The sequence below is a fragment of the Nomascus leucogenys genome, chromosome 9, assembly GCF_006542625.1.
Source record: "Nomascus leucogenys isolate Asia chromosome 9, Asia_NLE_v1, whole genome shotgun sequence".
Classification (NCBI taxonomy): Eukaryota; Metazoa; Chordata; class Mammalia; order Primates; family Hylobatidae; genus Nomascus; species Nomascus leucogenys.
Window position 1 is genome coordinate 98252723 of NC_044389.1, and position 21860 is coordinate 98274582.

A 21860-nucleotide genomic window follows, 5' to 3' on the forward strand; every position below is an offset into this window, starting at 1 on the left:
CCAATTTGAAAATGTAAGCGTTGTTTTAGTAATTTAGAAAAATACCCCTAAACACAGTTACAGAAATTAGATCTGCATATTCAAGGTGAGACTCGCAATCTTTCTTAGTTTTTACTAGTTTCCTTTCTGTAATTCAATTAGAACTTCAAGTATTTTTCACTCTGAGTAGATCTTTAGGCTCTCTAAAAGCAGGGACACTCCAGCGTGCTTGTCAGTAGTAGCAATGAGTCACAGCTGGAACGTCCTGTGGTTAACATTCTGCTCTGAAAACAGAATCAGAATCAGTGAGACGGGTTTCCATGGTAACCTGTATTTGTATACTTTGAAAAATGACTGTTCCTTTTTGTGTGGTTTCGGGTGGTCAATTTGCGCAGGAATGAATTGTAGAGGTGACGTTACCCATCTGTGTGAATATAAACAAAAAACCTGATTTTATTAATGGCAAACTTTAAAAAAACGAGGTGAGTTTTTTTTTTTTTCCTTTTCGAGACATTGTTCTACACATTTATACTTGATTGGATATTATATTTAAGCATTTTCATAAATATCTATTTGATGTGTATTTTAATGCATAATCTTCTCCCCCTCAAAGGCAAAAAGAAACTAATTGTCATTCATCAGTGTGGCCCCCCAAACCTACTGCCTCGCCCCCCCACCCCCACCTCCACCCCGTACTTTTACAACGTACCCCGTACTTTTACAGTGTGTTATTAAAGACCACTGAACAGCCGAGATTCAGGGGTTTCCTTCAATATGTAATCCCATCTGAAAAGAAGAAAAAGAAATCCCTCTAAGTTATGTGAAAATGCCACGTCTCTTAAAGTTGCAGAGCTGAGAGGCAAAAATGCTGTCTCGTTCACGGCTTTGTGCAGAATTAAAGTATGATTCTTCAACATGTTGCGATGTAGTATTCCGTAAGACCCATCGAGCTTAGGGTGATTATAGTTATGGAGAAATCTTACCTTATGTTTTGTTAGTTAAGGGTTATGATGGCTTAGCTTGGGCTCAGAGGCCTGACAAAAATGAAATAATTTATGCTTTGGTCACTGAATTACAATCCAAAGGTTAAGATTTTGGGAGTGAAAGACGGTAGAGCATTTGCTTGCTAATTACTCCACTACTTGGGAGCAGTATGTTTGTTTCTGTGCTAATTAGTTTAGAACTGGACTTCATGCCCTAGAATTAAGAAAAACTCTAAAGCTGAGATGAATCTCCTGCAGGGAAGCAGGGATTTAGAACCACAGACTGCAAGGTTGGCCTCTCGCCTTCCGGTTTCTCCGCCTGCATGTGAGGGTGGGACTGAGCGCTAAGGTGAAAAGCTTCTGTCCCGTTTCGTTTCCCTCTTCATTTTCTGTTGATTTATTCTTCTCTTATTCTCCCCTATTCATTATAGGGGAGGCTTCTGATAAATGTGTAGAATATTAGAAACTTGATAATAAATATACACATTCAAAGCAGCAGTACGAAAAACAGAAAAAAAGGAAGCTACAGCAATAAGCCTGAAAAATAAAACTCATCTTTATTCATTTGGTTAAAATGCTTAGGTTTAGTACTTTGGGGTGAATGACATAATGGGCTTCTGAGCTTGTCTTTTTAAAAATCTCTGCTGACCTTCCCTGAAATCTCACAAGCACTTACGATGAACAGCCGATTTGAGAACTCAACGAGACAGGCCAAGGTTTAAAAATCTGCGATTTATCATGACCTTAAACAAGGCCCTCACCTGGTTCTCCCTTCTACGGAGTGGCACAAAGCGTCCAAATCCTTTATGGTCTAAGAGGAGCCTGTTGAAATTGAGGATTGTATGGCACTAGTACCTATCTAACTATACAGAGTGCAAGTAATCGTGCAGATTGGGTCCTAAGTAAAATAAATACAGCTGGTGGGGGAAATCACTGTGTTCATTCATTGGAGATGCATGGGGAACCTGCCTTTATCAAAGCCCTGCTCTGGGCAGTGAGGGGAAGGCCAGAGGTGGTCTGTGCTTTAAGGCGACTCACAATCAGTATGGGAGGTAAGACACACAAGCCCATAACAAGAATGCCTGGGGATTTGACCATTTTCACAAAAGAAGCACGGATGAAAAGCTAATGGCTTTCAAAGGCAGACTAATTTATGTCTGACTGTGGGGATTAGGGGCGGCTCCAGGGAGGTGCTTTGTAACATTTGGTGGTAAAGTTCTCCACACTCAAATCATATGTTTCAAACAGTGTTTCATGTCATAACATTTTATTCAATGAAAATAATTTGGTCAGTCTGGAATTTATTGAATCCAAATTATATATTTATGCATGGACACGTGCAAACACACAGACACTCACACATACTCTTAAGTAGATGTACTCTCCAAGGGAATCCTCGAGGAAATCCATGCGTCCATTACCAGGTATTTTCTGTTTCATTGTCATGGGCAGCTTATCCCAAGGGTAACTGGAACAAAGTGTTTAAAGGGAACATGAAGTCGATTAGGTGAAAATGTAATGGCCTGAGTCCTGAGGAAGCCAGTCTTGTTGGATTGCCATTATCTTTCTCAAGTGAAGAGATATGGTAGAGAGATTTTTGTGTTTTTTAATTTTTATTTTTCAGTTTGGACATATACAGCTGATAAAATCATTAAATGAGGTAGGTTAAGGGGACACAACCTTGCACCCTCCATTTCTCCTTGAGGATGTATAAATACGTCAATGGAAAAATGGGCAAAGACATCAGTGAACAATTTCCAAGAGAAGAAATCTAAATGCCCCTAAACATGAAAAAAAAAAATTCTTCAATGTCAAAGTAATCAAAATAATACAAATTAAGACAATTACAAAAAAGCAATTTTTCACTATCAGTACTGGTTTAAAACATGATCGTCATCATAATTGACAAAGCTCCGCTGAAAGAAACACCTCTGTTAACTGCTGGTGAGAGGGTAAGTTGGTGTAAACTTTCTGGTAAGAAATTTAATAATATTTTATAAAGAGCCATAGGATTATACTGTTTGTTATTCGCTTTCTAGGAATCTTTTTAAAAAAAGAAACATTTGAAGTATCAAACAGTATTTATATCAGCAAAAGACTGGAAATATCTTAAATGAAACAACAATAGAATTATAATATAAATACATTATATTTGTGACATTTTACACCAAGGTTTCCACAGACAATTAAGTGATATGTTCAATGAAAAACAAGAAACACAATCAAATACATAGCTCAAATGTATAAACACATATATACACCTGCACAAATAGGTATATTACACATATATACAAATGAAAAAAGTATCAAGAAATTTTTGGATTTAATGAAATATTAACAGTGTTTGTCTTCAGTTGAATCAATGTTTGTATTTTCCTTTTTCATGCATTTCTAAAATGTCTGATTATTTCACAGGTAGCATTTATTTTAAAAATTATCTCTTGAGGGGATGGCTACCCCATTTTCTATGACACGATTATTACACATTGCATGCCTGTGTCAAAGTGTCTCATGTACGCTATAAATATATACACCTACTGTGTACCCATAAACATTTAAAAATATTTTAAAATTATATCTTACAATTATAATAGCTGCTATTCATTGAGCCCCCCTATGTGTTGTTAATATGTGAATGCCTACTATTTCCCTATTCTGAGCCGGAATTATACTTTGGACTTGCTAGGTTGACATAAAACCAAAAGTTACTAGTTGGGTTTCCAAACTTATTGGGCTTAGGAATCAGATCCATCTCTAATACCCTTTCTATGCAATTATCAATTTTTAATTCTTATGTTGAGTTCTGTGTACTCAACCTACCTCAGCAGATTTACCTCTAACTTTTGAACCAAGGAACAGCTTTTGCTACTTGGGTAGACTTGGATTTTTCCATCTGACAAACCACGTATTTTTACATGGGAAAGTTTCTCTTCGATTTCAGCTCTATGATGGACCACGGTGGATGGGACGCTACTGTGGAGTAGACCTGCCCCCTCCAGGGAGTACTACAAGCTCCAGGCTTCAAGTGCTGCTCCTTACAGATGGGGTTGGCCGCCATGAGAAAGGATTTCAGATGCAGTGGTTTGTTTACGGTAAGCCGGGTGCTGATCTCAGTTGTATTTGCTGTTGCTATTTGACCAAGAATTTTTTCTTTTTCAGTTCCAAACTTAGAAACAATACCATGAACAAATAATGGAACCTAGGTAGTAATCTCATGCAAGGGTTTGAGAAATATACTTAGACACTGACTGAACTTGGAGAGTTAAGTCTGTTAGGATTAAGAGAGGAAGTGACATCAAAGTGGAAAGAATTTGGTTAATTGTAGGTGTAGTAATAAATTGCCTTAGACAAAGAAAGAAGCAGAACGAAGTTTGCAGGGATGAAGAATTGAACCTGGGTATAGCAAGCTAACTGCAAGGTGGGGTGGGAGTATCTCAGGTGCAATGGAATAGAATGAGACTTAAGGCTCACCTTGATGTTAAGCAGAGAAAGGATAGGGATAGACTAGAAAGAATGAAAGTCAGACAGGGATGAGGAAAAGGAAGGGGTAGAGTTGGCCTGAGAGGAGGAGAATTTGAGCTGTGATGCACAAAGCCAGGGGCATGTGTTGTACTTGTCAAACAGGAAGGGGCACATCTGTATCCCACCTACGAATTGGTGGTTCAGGAAGCAGGTAAGGATCATCATTCCTCTGAAGATGAAAGGTCTTCTTTAACAAGAGATCTGAAATGTCTGCAAATCTCAGGTGGGCCAATCTGCAAGTGGAGAGCCCCAGAGCAGTGGTTCACAAAATATGGTCCCTAGAGAACAGCATCAGCATTACCTGGAACTTGTTAGAAATTCAAATTCTTGGGCCCCATGCCAGGCCTACAGAATCACAAACTCTGAAGTGGAGCCCAATAATCTGTGTCTTAACTGGTCTCCTTGGCGATTAAAGTTTGGAAACTACTGAGAGGTGAAGCCAGCTGAGCTTCTGGGTCAGGTGGGGACATGGAGAACTTTTCTGTCTAGCTAAAGGTTTGTAAATGTACCAATCAGCGCTCTGTGTCTAGCTAAAGGTTTGTAAATGCACCAATCAGCACTCTGTAAAAACCCACCAATCAGCGCTCTGTGTCTAGCTAAAGGTTTGTAAATGTAACAATCAGCATTCTGTAAAATGGACCAATCAGTGCTCTGTAAAATGGACCAATCAGCAGGACGTGGGCAGGGCCAAATAAGGGAATAAAAGCTGGCCACGCTAGCCAGCAGTGGCAACCCGCTCAGGTCCCCTTCCACGCTTTGTAAGCTTTGTTCTTTCACTCTTCACAATAAATCTTGCTGCTGCTCACTCTTTGGGTCCACACTACCTTAATGAGCTGTAGCACTCACTGCGATGGTCTGCAGCTTCATTCCTGAAGTCAGCGAGACCATGAACCCACCAGAAGGAAGAAACTGCGGACCCATCTGAACATCTGAACAAACAAAATCCGGACACACCATCTTTAAGAACTGTAACACTCACCACAAGCATCCGCAGCTTCATTCTTGAAGTCAGCAAGACCAAGAACCCACTGGAAGGAATAAATTCTGGACACATCTTGGTGACCCAGATGGGACAATCACCAAGCGGTGAGTACCATTGGACCCCTTTCGCTTGCTATTCTGTCCTATTTTTCCTTAGAATTTGGGGGCTAAATACCGGGCACCTGTCGGCCAGTTAAAAGTGACTAGCATGGCTGCCGGACTAAAGACACAGGTGTCAGGCTTTCTGGGAAAGGGCTCTCTAACAACCCCCAACTCTTCGGAGTTGGGAGCGTTGGTTGGCCTGGAACCAGCTTCCGCTTTTCCTGTACTTCTGGGCTGAGCCGAGGATTGACAGAGAGGAAAGCCATTCAGCTCCAGGGTCCCAACAAGAAGTTGGTTGACCCTGCAGCCATGAGTGGAACTCTCAAAGTCATGTCGCCCAAGCAAGACTTGCCCATCTATCCTATCTATCCTGACCCTTGCCTCCTGGGTCCTAATGCCTGTCAGACAAATTTCCTCTCGCCTCTCTTCTCCAAGGCTAGTCTCGCTTCTAAAAACCACTCCCTGTCTCTGGTGCTTTTCTAGTTTCTCCTGTAGGAATGATTTCTAGTATAAACTCCAGGACTCTGTTACCTTCTTTAGGCACCTGGGCTCACCAATCAGAAAGACATAATTTTTCCCCAAAGCCCTGTCGTAGGGGGTACTATCTGGAATTTTAGGATCCCTCCTCAGACAAGCAGGCCTAATAAAAGCTAGGATATGGGTAGCTTCAGAAATTGTATCCTTCCTATTCATATAAGTGAGGACAAAAGGCACCACTTTTCCAACTCTGGAGATCCCTTCCCTCCCTCAGGGTATGTCCCTCTACTTCATTTTTGGGGCATAACATCTTTATGGGATGCAGGTAAGGTCCCAGTACTAACAAGAGAATGCTTAGGACTCGAACAGGTTTTTGAGAATGTGTCAGTAAGGGCCACTAAATCGGATTTTTCTCAGTCCTCCTTGTGGTCTAGGAGGACAGGCAAGGGTGCAGGTTTTTGATAATGCATCAGTAAGGGCCACTAAGTCTGACCTTCCTCAGTCCTCCTTGTGGTCTAGGCGGAAAGCTAGTGTTTCTGCTGCTGCGTCGGTGAGCGCAACTATTCCGATCAGCAGGGTCCAGGGACTGTTGTGGGTTCTTGGGCAGGGGGAGAAACAAAACAAAGCAAAACCGTGGGCAGTTTTGTCTTTCAGATGGGAAACACTCAGGTATCAACAGGCTCACCCTTGAAATGCATCCTAAGCCATTGGGACCAATTTGACCCGCAAACCCTGAAAAAGAGGCGGCTCATTTTTTTCTGCACTATGGCCTGGCCCCAATATTCTCTCTCTGATGGGGAAAAATGGCCACCTGAGGGAAGTATAAATTACAATACTATCCTGCAGCTTGGCATTTTCTGTAAGAGGGAAGGCAAATGGAGTGAAATGCCTTATGTCCAAGCTTTCTTTTCATTGAAGGTGAATACACAACTATGCAAAGCTTGCAATTTACATCCCACAGGAGGACCTTTCAGCTTACCCTCATGTCCTAGCCTCCCTATAGCTCCCCTTCCTATTAATGATAAGCCTTCTCTAATCTCCCCCGCCCAGAAGGAAATAAGCAAAGAAATCTCCAAGGGACCACAAAAACCCCCGGGATATCGGTTATGTCACCTTCAAGCTGTAGGGGGAGGGGAATTTGGCCCAACCCAGGTACATGTCCCCTTCTCCTTCTCTGATTTAAAGCAGATCAAGGCAGACCTGGGGAAGTTTTCAGATGATCCTGATAGGTACACAGATGTCCTACAGGGTCTAGGGCAAGCCTTTGATCTCACTTGAAGAGATGTCATGCTATTGTTAGATCAAACCCTGGCCTTTAATGAAAAGAATGCCGCTTTAGCTGCAGCCCAAGAGTTTGGAGATACCTGGTATCTTAGTGAAGTAAATGATAGAATGACAGCCGAAGAAAGGGACAAATTCCCTACCGGTCAAAAAGCCTTCCTCGGTATGGATCCCCACTGGGACCTCGACTCAGATTATGGGGACTGGAGTCATAAACATCCAATGACCTGTGTTCTAGAAGGACTAAGGAGAATTATGAAAAAGCCCATGAATTATTCAATGATGTCCATCATAACTCAGGGAAAGGAAGAAAATCCTTCTGCCTTCCTCAAGCAGCTATGGGAGGACTTAAGAAAATATACTCCCCTGTCACCCAACTCACTCGAGGGTCAATTGATCCTAAAAGATAAGTTTATTACTCAATCAGCCACAGATATCAGGAGAAAGCTCCAAAAGTGAGCCCTGGGCCCTGAACAAAATCTGGAAGCATTATTAAACCTGGTAACCTCAGTGTTCTATAATAGGGACCAAGAGGAACAGACCCAAAAGGAAAAGCGAGATCAGAGAAAGGCCACAGCCTTAGTCATGGCCCTCAGACAAACAAACCTTGGTGGTTCAGAAAGGACAAAAAATGGAGCAGGCCAATCACCTGGGAGGGCTTGATATCAGTGTGGTTTACAAGGACACTTTAAAAAAGACTGCCCAATGAGAAACAAGCCACCCCCTTGTCCATGTCCACTATGCTGAGGCAATCACTGGAAGGCACACTGCTCCAGAGTGCAATGGTTCTCTGGGCCAGAAGCCCCCAACCAGATGATCCAACAACAGGACTGAGGGTGCCCAGGGCAAGTGCCAGCTCATGTTATCACCCTCACTGAGCCCTGGGTACATTTTACCATTGAGGGCCAGGAAATTGACTTCCTCCTGGACACTGGCATGGCCTTCTCAGTGTTAATCTCTTGTCCTGGATGACTGTCCTCAAGGTCCATTACCATCCAAGGAATCCTGGGACAGCCTGTAACCAGGTATTTCTCCTACCTCCTCAGTTGTAATTGAGAGACTTTGCTCTTTTCACATGCCTTCTTGTTATGCCTGAAAGTCCCACATCCTTATTGGGAGGGATATATTAGCCAAAGCTGGAGCTATTATCTACATAAATATGGGGAACAAGTTACCCATTTGTTGTCCCCTACTTGAGGAGGGAATCAACCCTGAAGACTGGGCATTGGAAGGACTATTTGGAAGGGCAAAAAATGCCCACACAGTCCAAATCAGGCTGAAAGACCGCACCACTTTTCCTTATCAAAGGCAATATCCCTTAAGTCCTGAAGCTCATAAAGGATTATAGGATATTGTTAAACATTTAAAAGCCCAAGGCTTAGTAAGGAAATGCAGCAGTCCCTGCAACACCCTAATTCTAGGAGTACAAAAATTGAATGGTCATTGGAGACTAGTGCAGGATCTTGGACTAATCAATGAGGTGGTGGTTCCTCTATGTCCAGTTGTACCCAACCCCTGTATCCTGCTCTCTCAAATGCCAAGGGAGGCAGATTGGTTTGCTGTTCTGGACCTCAAGGATGCCTTCTTCTGTATCCCCTGCACTCTGACTCCCAGTTTCTTTTTGCCTTTAAGGATCCCACAGACCACACGTCCCAACTTCCATGGACAGTTGTGCCCCGAGGGTTTAGGGATCGCCCTCATCTGTTTGGTCAGGCACTGGCCCAAGATCTAGGCAACTTCTCAAGTCCAGGCACTCTTGTCCTTCAATATGTGGATGATATACTTTTGGCTACCACTTTGGAAGCCTCATCCCAGCAGGCTACTCCAGATCTCTTGAAATTTCTAGCTAATCAAGGGTACAAGGCATCTAGGTCATAGGCCCAGCTTTTCCTACAGCAGGTCAAATATCTAGGCCTAATCTTAGCCAGAGGGACCAGGGCCCTCAGCAAGGAATGAAAACAGCCTACACTGGCTTATCCTCACCCTAAGACATTAAAACAGTTGCAGGGGTTCCTTGGAATCACCGGCTTTTGCCGACTGTGGATCTCCAGATACAGGGAGATAGCCAGGCCCCTCTATACTCTAATCAAGGAGACCTGGAGGGCAAATACTCATCTAGTAGAATGGGAACCAGGGGCAGAAACAACCTTCAAAACCTTAAAGCAGGCCCTAGTACAAACTCCAGCTTTAAGCCTTTCCACAGGACAAACCTTTTCTTTATACATCACAAAGACAGCAGGAATAGCTCTTGGGGTCCTTAGACTCATGGAACGACCCCACAACCAGTGGCATACCTAAGTAAGAAAATCGATATAGTAGCAAAAGGCTGGCCTCACTGTTTGTGGGTAGTTGTGGTGGTGGCTGTCTTAGTGTCAGAGGCTATCAAAATAATACAAGGAAAGGATCTCACTGTCTGGACTACTCATGATGTAAGTGGCATACTAGGTGCCAAAGGAAGTTTATGGCTATCAGACAACAGCCTACTTAGATACCAGGTGCTACTCCTTGAGGGACCGGTGCTTCAGATATGTACATGCATGGCCCTCAACCCTGCCACTTTTCTCCCAGAGGATGAGGAACCAATTGAGCATGACTGCCAACAAATTATAGTCCAGACTTATGCCACCTGAGATGATCTCTTAGAAGTCCCCTTAGCTAATCCTGACCTTAACCTATATACTGATGAAGGTTCATTTGTGGAAAATGAGGTATGAAGGGCAGGTTGTGCCATAGTTAGTGATGTAACCGTACTGAAGTAAGCCTCTTCCCCCAGGGACCAGCGCCCAGTTAGCAGAAATAGTGGCACTTACTCGAGCCTTAGAACTGGGAAAGGGAAAAAGAATAAATGTGTATACAGATGGCAAGTATGCTTATCTAATCCTACATGCCCATGCTGCAATATGGAAAGAAAGGGAGTTCCTAACCTCTGGGGGAACCCCCGTTAAATACCACAAGGAAATCATGGAGTTATTGCACTCAGTGCCAAAACCCAAGGAGGTGGCAGTCTTACACTGCCAAAGCCATCAAAAAGGGGAAGGAGAGGGGAGAACAGCAGCATAAGTGGCTGGTAGAGGCAGGGAAAGACCAGCAGAAAGGAAAGAGATAAAGAGAAAGTCAGAGAGAGAGACAGAGAGAGGAAGAGAGAGACAAAGACGGAGTCAGAGAGAAAGTCAGAGAAAGAAAGAGAAGGAGACAGAGAGGAAGAGACAGAGATAGAAAGTCAAAGAGAGTGAGAGAGAGGAAGAGACAGGGAGACAGAGAGAAAGAGAAAGATAGGAAGTCAAAAGAAGGAGATAGGAAGAGACAAAGAGACAAAGTCAGAGAGAGACAGAGAGAGGAAGAGAAAGACAAAGTCAGAGAAGGAAAGAGAGGAAGAGACAAAGGAGTCAAAGAGAGAGAAAGAGATAGAAGTAGTAAAGAAAAAACAGTGTACCCTATTCCTTTAAAAGCCAGGGTAAATTTAAAACCTATAATTGATAATTGAAGGTCTTCTCTGTAGCCCTATAACACTCCAATACCACCTTGTTGTCAGTGTAAACAAGGGCGTAGCCCAAAAGTACTGAGGCCACTGACAACCCATAGCCTTTCTATCAAAAAATCCTTAACCCAGCAGGTTTCCTAACTGGGGATCTAAATCTTAATTATCATACAAAGGTCCCACCAGACATAGGAGGAACTCCCTTCAGGACAGGAGATAGATGGATCCTCCCAGGCGATTAAGGCAAAAGACATGATGGGTATTCAGGAAACTCTTATTTCTAGAAGCAGAGTTAGGAAAATTGCCTAATAATTGGTCTGCTCAAATGTGCAAGTTGTTTTCACTCAGCCAAATCTTAAAGTACTTACAGAATCAGGAAGGAGCCATCTATACCAATTCTAAGTTAATATGGATGGAATGAGGTTTTATTAATAGCAAAGAAAAATTAAAATCCCAAACTTACAAGGTTTTCTACTAAAGTAGAGTTTGCTAAAAGTTAACAGTGTAACATGCATTATCCTACTACCACACACTCTCAAAGCATTTCTCAGACAGTTTGCAAGAAATAACAAAATCCATCCAGTAGGGAGAGTAACTACAATCCCAAATAGATTCTTTGGCAGCCGTGACTCTCCAAAACTGCTGAGGCCTAGGCCCTCCTCACTGCTGAGAAAGGAAGACTTTGCACCTTCTTCGGGAAAAAGTGTTGCTTTTACACTAACCAGTCGGGATAGTATGAGATGCCACCCAGCATTTACAGGAAAAGGCTTCTGATATCAGACAACGCCTTTCAAACTCTTATACCAACATCTGGAGTTGGGCAACATGTCTTCTCCCCTTTCTAGGTCCCATGGCAGCCATCTTGCTATTACTTGCCTTTGGGCCCTGTATTTTTAACCTCCTTGTCGAATTTGTTTCCTCTAGAATCAAGGCCATCGAGCTACAGATGGTCTTACAAATGGAACCCCAAATGAGCTCAACTAACAACTTCTATCAAGGACCCCTGGACCGACCCACTGGCCCTTTCACTGGCCTAAAGAGTTCCCCTCTGGAGGACACTACAACTGCAGGGCCCCTTCTTTGCCCCTATCCAGCAGGAAGTAGCTAGAGTGGTCATCACCCAATTCCTAGCAGCAGTTGATGTGTCCTATTTAGAGGGGGGATTGAGAAGTGAAGCCAGCTGAGCTTCCGGGTCGGGTGGGAACTTGGAGAACTTTTCTGTCTAGCTAAAGGTTTGTAAATGCACCAATCAGCACTCTGTGTCTAGCTAAAGGTTTGTAAATGCACCAATCAGAACTCTGTAAAAACACACCAATCAACGCTCTGTGTCTAACTAAAGGTTAGAAAACGCACCGATCAGCACTCTGTAAAAATGGACCAATCAGCGCTCTGTAAAATGTACCAATCAGTGCTCTGTAAAATGGACCAATCAGCAGGATGTGGGGAGGGCCAAATAAGGGAATAAAAGCTGGCCACCCTAGCCAGCAGCGGCAACCCGCTCAGGTCCCCTTCCACACTGCAGAAGCTTTGTTCTTTCATTCTTCACAATGAATCTTGCTGGTGCTCACTCTTTGGGTTTACACTACCTTTATGAGCTATAACACTCACTGCGAAGGTCTGCGGCTTCATTCCTGAAGTCAGCAAGACCATGAACCCACTGGGAGGAAAAAACAACTCTGTGCTACCTTTAAGAGCCATAAAACTCACTGTGAAGGTCTGCAGCTTCACTCCTAAAGTCAACGAGACCACGAACCCACTGGAAGGAAGAAACTGCAGACACATTTGAACATCTGAACAAACTCCGGACACACCATCTTTAAGAACTGTAACACTCACTGTGAGGGTCCGTGGCTTCATTCTTGAAGTCAGCGAGACCAAGAACCCACCAGAAGGAATAAATTCTGGACCCACTACTGTCTTAGAGTGATCTAGCCTTGGAACATGTAGTCCTTGTGGGTCTCATAGCAATAGTTCTCAACCATGATGCTAGAGCTCATTGGTGTATTTCAGTCAACTGGAAAGAGAAGTGGAGTTCCAAGATTATACCAGGAATCAAGCATAGACCTCTAAGCTGTGGCCCTGCTGTCAAAATCAGGGCTGAGCTCTAGCTGAGCACACATGAATGTGTGCAGTGGTTGACTCTTAACGTTGTTCATGTTCTGGTGCACTCATTATATGAATGTCAGAGCTACATATAACTGAATAGCCCTATTATACCCTTAGGAGTGCTAGGCATTCTGAGATTATAAACTGGGCTCTGAGTGTATGTCTGTTAAAATATGTGTGGGGCTTTCAGTATTTAAAAATAGTCAGTGGTCATCCACAGAGCTACTTGCAGCTTGAAATGTACATTATGAATTCCCAAAGTAAATGAGTTATGATAATTAAGCTTCTAGAAGTTCTGGACCTTCCTCTTCATCAAGTGAGTAGATATTTATTTATTTATTTATTTACTGAGATAGGATCTCGCTGTGTCATCCAAACTGGAGTGCAGTGATCTGATTATAGCTCACTGGAGCCTTGAGCTCTGAGGCTTAAGTGATTCTCTCACCTCAGCCTCTTGAGTAGCTGAGACTACAGGTGTGTACCACCGCACCTGGCATTTTTTTTTTATTTTTAGTAGAGTTGAGGTCTTGCTGTGTTGCCCAGTCTGATCTTGAACTTCTGAGCTCAAGCAATCCTCCTGCCTTGGCCTCCCAAAGTGCTGGGATTACAGGTGTGAGCCACTGCACCTGGCCCAACTGGGTAGATTCAACCTAAGTCAACTCATTGATCCATTAAATGCAGGGATTGGATTGATTCATCTCTATAATACAGATCATCTGTAGTATTCCATGATTCTGAAACACGTGATTCTAACTTGAGACAGTGTGAAAAGAGACAGAAAGGACAGGAGAATCCTGGGAAATGGCCCAGATTTTCAAGGGCTGGGGCATTCTCCAGAGTATACGTGCTTCCCAGATGCTCCTGTGCACATGAACCCTGGGGATCTTGTTGGATAGAGGATGGGGTCTGGGGCAAGGCCCATGAATCTGCATTTCTAACGAGCTCCCAGGTAATGCTGCTGGTGCTGCTCTGTAGACCACTCTGAGCAACAAGGTGAGAGCAAGTGTTGAGACTAGAGAAATGAGATGGTAGAAAGACAGTATCCCTAGGGACTGGAGAATCCTTCTGAGATGTTGAAAGGGCACATTGTACTGTTTTGTTTTAATGACAGTAGGATAATAGCAAGATCTGAAGCAGAGAGAACTTTCCCCCAGGGACAGAAGGTAAGCCAGTGTAGAAGGTAAGAAATGCTAACCAGGAAGGAAGCCTGGGCTCAGGGCCCTGGAGAGTGTTCGCAGCCCTAGATGCACCATTGGAATTGCCTGGGAGTTTTAAAAAGTGCCCATGCCTGGGTTCCAATCTCCAGAGATAGGATTCAATTGGTCTGCAGTGGGGCCCTGACTATTGCTAATTTCTAAATGCTCCTTAAGTGATTCATCCATACAGTCAGGATGGAGAGTTTGGGGGGGCAGTGATTTTGCTGATTACTTTCTCCTAAGTGGCTACTTGTCTCCCCTCCAGGCTGTTCTAGCCTTACTAACCCAAGGCCATCTAAGGAGCTTGATTGAATGGTCATTGCAGGCTGTGCCCAGATTACTGTATCAATGGGCTCTGCCAGCCAACATGCTGAATCTTCTGGTGAAAGCTCTGAGTTTTATGTTGGGAACATTTTTTTCTACCAGTTCTACTTGGAATCTGTCTTCCTTTGGGAGAGTCAAAGGCACCCTCTGTCTATTCTCCTTTCCTGTTTACTATTTCAAAACTTTCTCCCAGTTGCTGGAAACTCGGAGCCAGAGTTATGCAACAAAATGTTGCCAGCTGGGACCAGAATTGAAATATAAAATTGTTTTTTAACTCTGTGCTGCTCACAATATGTAAACTATACTTGGGAAGAACCTTCTGGAAAGGAATTGTTAGTCATTTAGATCTGTGCAAAATTGACTATCATATTCTGTAGGTGTGCAATGCCACAGGTACACAGAGTTTAATACCCTGCATCTGAAGTAGGTCTTTAGTTTGAGATAACCTGAGAAGGGGAGCCCACAGAGAGAGCGAGCTCTTCCATGGGCGAGGTCCCGCCATTTTTGATCCTTTGGAGGTAAATGGAAGACGTAAATCATGATGTATCATTCACGCATTTGTTCATTCCACAGACACTAAGGATGTCTTTTGTGCCAGGTACTGTGCTGAAACAGGGGACACAGAGTGACTCAGACCAGCAGGCCTGGTTTCTACTCTCACAGAGCTAGCTAGGCTAGGTGGGAGAAGCAGACATCATGCAAAAACACAAATAAATAGAAAATCAAAACCGTGAGTAGTGCCAAGCGGGCACACACAGGGCATCTGACTTGGGCCCAGCAGGAGGTCAGGGATGATCTCCATGCAAATGAGACCTCTGAACCAAAACCTAAAAAATAAGCAGGAGTTAACTAGGCAAGCAGGAGAAGGAAAAGGATTCCAAGTAGAAGAAAGACCTAGTGATAGGAGGGAGCAGGGAGAGCCCGAGGGACCTAAGAAGTCAAGAGGCTGGAACTGAGTCGAAGAGGAACAGCGCTGCCAAGGTGGCTGCAGAGCTAAGCACATAATGTGGCTAAGCACACACACACACACACACACACACACACACACGGGGAAGGATTCTGCAGCCATGGGGCCAAAAAAAATTTAAAAATTACTCTCAATGCTCAAGACACACACACACACCACACACACACCACACACACGGGCAGGGACTCTGTAGCCATGGGGCTAAATAAATGTAAAAATTACTCTCAATGCTCAAGAGACAGACACACCACACACACACACACACACACACACAGGGAGGGACTCTACAGCCGTGGGGCTAAATAAATGTAAAAATTACTCTCAGTGCTCAAGAGACACACACACCACACACACACACCACACACACCACACACACACACACCAACACACACCACACACAAACACACACCACACACGCACACACAGACATACACGGGCAGGGACTCTACAGCCACGGGGCTAAATAAATGTAAAAATTACTCTCAATGCTCAAGAGACACACCACACACACACACACACACCACACACACACACCACACACACACACACACACACACACGGGCAGGGACTCTACAGCCATGGGGCTAAATAAATGTAAAAATTACTCTCAGTGCTCAAGAGACACACACACCACACACACACCACACACCACACACACACACAGACATACATGGGCAGGGACTCTGCAACCATGGGGCTAATAAATGTAAAAATTACTCTCAATGCTCAAGAGACACACCACATACACACACACACCACACACCACACCACACACACACACAGACGTACATGGGCAGGGACTGTGCAACCATGGGGCTAAATAAATGTAAAAATTACTCTCAATGGTCAAGAGACACCACACACACACACACACACACACGCACACACACACACACACACACGGGCAGGGACTCTACAGCCATGGGGCTAAATAAATGTAAAAATTACTCTCAATGCTCAAGACACACACACACACACACACACACACGAGCAGGGACTCTGCAGCTATGGAGCTAAATAAATATAAAAATTACTCCCAATGCTCAAGTGTAATTGTAATTATTATTTTTTTTGAGACAAGGTGTCATTCTATTTCCCAGGCTAGAGTGCAGTGGTGTGATCTCAGCTCACTGCAGCCTCAGCCTTTTGATAAGGTGATCCTCCCACCTCATCCTCTTGAGTAGCTGGGACTACAGGGGTGCACCACTACACTCAGTTAACTTTTGTATTTTTTGTAGAGATAGGGTTTCTCTGTTTTCCAGGCTGGTCTCAAACTCCTGGGCTAAGCAATTTGCCCGCCTCGGCCTCTCAAAATGCTGGGATTACAGGCATGAGCCACTGAGCTGGTCGTAATATTCTTAAATGCATTTGTGTGAGTGTGTGTAACATAACAGAAGGAAAAGAATTAGAAAGGCTTCTCCCTGCACAGCCCCGCAAGGGATGTTCTCAGAATCAGGTGGAGGGCTCAGAACAGCCCCCAAAAGCTGGCCCTGGAGTTGCTCTTCCTGCCCTGGCCAGGTCAAGTGGCTTTAAACTCCCAGCCTCTTTTCCTCAGAATCCTATCACCTTGCAATCCCTTCCCCCCGCCCCACTCTCCCCACTGGACTCTTTTCTAAACTGTGCAGTACGATCTCCAAACACCAAGCAGAGAGTTCAAACTCGGCAGCGACATCATTTCCTGAGCCCTGCTTCTGAGGAAGAGTTCCTATGCGCCTCACTCATTTCCCCAGTTCATACACAAACGCATTTACAATATATGCTTCTTTGTGAGCGACACAAACCTTCTATTGGCTTTAAGAAAACTGATCTACAACCAGGCTTTATCTGTGGGCTCTTTCTGAACCTGGCCATGTAGACGTGAGACAAAGTAACATTGCAGGGCCTTTTATGCAGGTCCTCAAAGACGGCCCCACCCTGGAAATAACGAAATGGCCACAGTTGCCGTGTCTCTAATCGGTTCATGGTATTCAGCCTTGACAGCATTGTCCAGAGGCTGAATTCGGCCTTGGAGGCCTCCGTCTGGGTTACGGGGGGGCGGGGTGGGGGATAGGGGTGGGGAATACAGAAGTTTCTGCAGGCTGTGTGAAAAGCGGCCTCCCAACCAGCTGCACAGACCCCATCACCTCTTCTGGTCGTTGCTCCCAGAGGCCTTCTTTCACTTAGTGATGGAATCCAGCATACAAACAAGGTCAAGGAGCTTTGTGAGCGAGAGAGTGACATTTGCAAAGGGAGCGAACCCTTCAGCTGGGAGCTTGCAGGGGCAGGGCTAAGGGGCATGTGATCAGGAGGTGATGTCACCCAGGATTTCCACAAAGGAAAAAGTGGCCTTTTCTTTGGGAAGATAGATGACATCAGCCTCTCAAATGGGGACTGGGTCCATTTTATCTTCCTTTTAGCTATTAATGAGATTTCTCAAGCCTTGAGAAGTTTCAGAAATTAGTTAGAAGAGAGCATTTTAAAAACCGTGTCAACATCTTTTATGACTGGCTCGGTTTGGATGTAAGCCAGTGCCTTCTTGACTACCTGTGGGCATGAGGCACTGTACCAAAGGGCTTTTAAAAAACATCTTTACAGCACTGGCAGAAAGCCGCCATGAGGTCAGCAGTGTTTCTCTTCAAGTTAGATCTTCGCTCCAGGTCTCTTTCTCTCGCGTGGTCTTTCATTAGTCTTTGTTTATCACTGGTCTTTCAGGGGAATTCCGTCTCATTCAAAAATTTTATTCCTTTTGTGACTTAGAATACATGTAGTGGGATTTTTGGGAGGTTCACCCTTTAAAGACAAAGGTTTTATCTTTCATAATTCCATTATCCACTTGTCTTGTGTGAGAGAGAATGCCTTAGGGTGTGAGGGTGAGTAAGCTGGGCTCTAGGAGAAGATCTGCTGGGCCCAGCCTATAATGGACAGGCAGCTACAACTGTGAATCATGTTAATTACATGATTATTTACATGTCAATTACACATAACCTGTACCAGCAGATATTTTTTGAGAAGATTCATTCATTCAACCAACCAGCCAGCACATATTTTGGGCTTGGTGTCTAAATATAGAGAGTATTAATTTGCTTGGACTGTCGTAACAAAAATGCCACAGATTGGGGGGCGTAAGCAGCAGAAGTGTGCTGTCTCCTGGAGGCTGGAAGTCCAAGGTCAAGGTGTCAGCAGGATTGGTTTCTCCTGAGGCCTCTCTCCTTGGCTTGTAGATGCTGCCTTTTCCCTGTGTCTTCACATGGTGTTTTCTCTGTGTGTGTTCATCCTGGTAGCTCTCTGTGTCCAAATTTGCTCCTTATAAGGACACCAGTCAGATTGGATTAGAGTCCATTCAGCTTCATTTTAACTTAATCACCTCTTTATAAAGGCCCTATCTCCAAAGACAGTCACATTCTGAGGTCTGGGAGTTAGAACTTCAACATATGAATTGTATCTCAATAGAGATACAATTCAGCCCATACCAGAAAGGAAGGAGATCACATTCTTGACTTTGGGGAGTTAATCATTGAGTAGGCAAGGCAGGTAAACCAAGTGTAGAAATATATACATAATCCAGGACGCTATGGGAACACAGAAAAAAATAGCTAGGACAGCCTGCGGAAGTTCAAAGGGCCCTCCAGGCAACTTTGACATTTGAACTGAGTTTTAAAGAATGGGCAAGAATTGATCAGACAAATATCTGGGAGAGGAAGGCATTTCTAAGTAGAAGCAGCTAGGCATGAGGGCACAAAAGTTTTGCAAAGAGCAAGTCCTTCAGCTAGACCACATATTCTCTGCATTCTCCATTGGGGCAGTATCAGCTCCAAGGAGGTAAAATTGGCTCTTGGTAGGGGGATTAAGAAATTCTTACTCTTTAATGTATAAAGCATAAAGATATACAGTACATAACAGATAAGTAATTTACTTGTGTTATTAAATTTTCATGGTTGAGAATTTGGAAAAAAATGTCTGAACAATCTCTTTAGGGGGTTGATAATGAACAAAAAGTGAGAAACACTAGGGAAAGGGAGTGATAGAAGTTGAGGCAGGACAGGTTATCAGAAGCCAATTGATAAGAAACATTGCAGGAATTTGGATTTTATTCTGCCATCAGGGAAAGACCACCGATGGATTTTTAAGTGGGAAATTTAGTGATGCAAACAGAAGTACACTTTAGAATAAGAGTTCTGATAAGTAGAGGGATGCCCAAGAAGAGGAAGAGACTGAGAGTTTGGTGACTAGTTAGGGAGCTATTAAATCAGAGCAGGGAGAAAGGAAATGAGTAGTGGGTGAGGCAGTGTATTAAAGAGCTGTTTAGGGCTGGGCACAGTGGCTCACACCTGTAATCCCAGCACTTTGGGAGGCCAAGGCGGGTGGACCATGAGGTCAGGAGTTTGAGACTGCCCTGGCCCACCACATCTCTACTAAAAATACAAAAATTAGCCAGCTGTGGTGGTGTGTGCCTGTAATCCTAGCTACTCAGGAGGCTGAAGCAGGAGAATAGCTTGAAACTGGGAGGCAGAAGTTGAAGTGAGCCAAGATGGCACCACTGCACTCCAGCCTAGGCAATAGAGTGAGATTCTGCTTAAAAAAAAAAAAAAAAAGAGCTATTTAGAAGGTGGGATGGACAGATCTGAGGGTGGGGTAGATGTGTGTCAGTCTGGGAGACAGAAGAAGGAATCGTGGATAGCTCCGGTTTTCCTGTGGTATATGATTTGGTGAATGTTGGTGCCATTATTCATAGATAGGAAATCCCAGATAAAGACCATGTTTGGGGGAAAATTGTGAGCTCCTATTTGAACATGCTGAATTTGAGATGTTCAGGGGATGTATCCTTTCAGCCATTGCCGGTGTCAGTATAAAAATTAGGTGAAGATCTGGGCCAGAGAAAGAGACTTTGGACTAAACTACATGTTGGTGAATCTGGAGTTGTGAGCATGATGAAATGTATGTCCAAAACTGTGCAAGGTATTTTTAGGCATATGAAAGAAATACCACGTTAGTCTTTGTCTTCAAGCTGTGCATGATCAGTTAGGAAGCAGCTGTAGAAAACTAACAGAAGTGCTGAACTGCAAGGTGCCTATTGCAAGGCTAGTAAGGAGGCTGGAAGTCATTGGGGAAAATCTTCATGGAGTCTGTGAGATTTTAGAGCCCTTGAAGAATGATCAGGACAAGAAATGACAGATGGTGCCTGGATAAGCATGAGCAAAGAAAGAGAGAGAAACAAGCCTGATGTAATGAAGACATTGGGATATGAGGCTTCGTAGACCTCCTGGGCTAGATTCTTTAGAACTCTCAAAGCCAGCCAGGCTAGTGTGAACTTAATGTAGTAAGGAAAAGGGAACCACTGTTGTTTTAGACAATGGAGTGGGAAATGTCAAGGGAGGAGATTACAACTGGAGAAATCATAGATCACAGTGACAGAGGCGACCCCAGGGGACCATTCTGGGTCCTGGCTACTAAGAGCAGGCAATAGCGGTCTGCAGAGACAAGACAACTGACGATCCAAGGTGAGTAACATTCTGATGAATCCTCAGCAAAGACACTCAAGGGCTATGTGGCCAGTGCTGTGATAAATCCTGGCACAGAAAATATTAGACCAATTGCCACATTCTCTCTTCCTAATAATTTCTTCAAAGTTATAACTTTGAAATACAGACTCATGATTACCTAAGTTTTCCAGTTTGAAAATGATTTTAGGACTCTTTTTTGTTATTGAACAAAAAACTTTTGTTGAACAAAAAGATTTTATTGAACAAAAAATGTTCAATTTAAAATTTTTATTATTGTGTGTCCTTGCTGCCACATGGTGAAAAAATTCACAACAATCTGGAAGTATGATGTTGGCAATGAAAGTGATTTATGAATTGTGGTCAGCAAAGATTCTAGGGCAGGTTCACAGGGCTGGGCTGTGAATCACACTGTCTGGTTCTAATCTCAGGCGCAGACCTTCTCTCCGTAGGTGATGGAATTGCTTTCACAGTGTCGCTTCCTGCTAGGCTGTGATAGACATAATGTCACACAGAGAGAAACGGTAAAGCACCCATCCATCGGCCTCCAAAGTAACCTCAAGAATGTGATGTCAGATAAGGAAATCCTGCTTGGTTTTGGTAGAAATTTAAGTAAAAGAGAAGCTTTTAAAAACAACTAGCTCTGTTGAAGTTAAGAGATATTTCCCTAAATGCTGACTATTCTTTCTCTCACATTTATACATGCTATATCCCATCCTGTTTATGATGGCTTTTTCAGCCTATTTGATATTTTGGGCTTTTGTCTTTGTGATACCCTTAAAATATTTTTAAGCATGGAGACTGAAAATGAGTTGCATCTTAGTGTGGAACCAAAGCACAGGTTTCTGCATCATGATACTGAGTCTGATTCTTATTTGTGACAAATTTTCACTTATATCTTTTCTGCAAAGAAATTCTTAATGGACGATGCTCATTTCTAAGAAATCTGTTTCTAAATAACTCCTCGTTGTAAAGTTGGGATAATGA

The 21860-nt window shown here is 43.6% G+C and overlaps 1 protein-coding gene across 1 annotated transcript in view; it reads left to right on the forward strand.

Annotated features, from left to right (window-relative positions):
* CUBN (cubilin) overlaps positions 1-21860 on the forward strand; it is a 301694-nt gene that overhangs the window by 105575 nt on the left and 174259 nt on the right. Inside the window, exon 28 of the mRNA XM_003257683.2 lies at positions 3904-4054. Coding sequence (XP_003257731.2) covers positions 3904-4054 — 151 coding nt within the window. The remainder of the gene's footprint in view (positions 1-3903; positions 4055-21860) is intronic.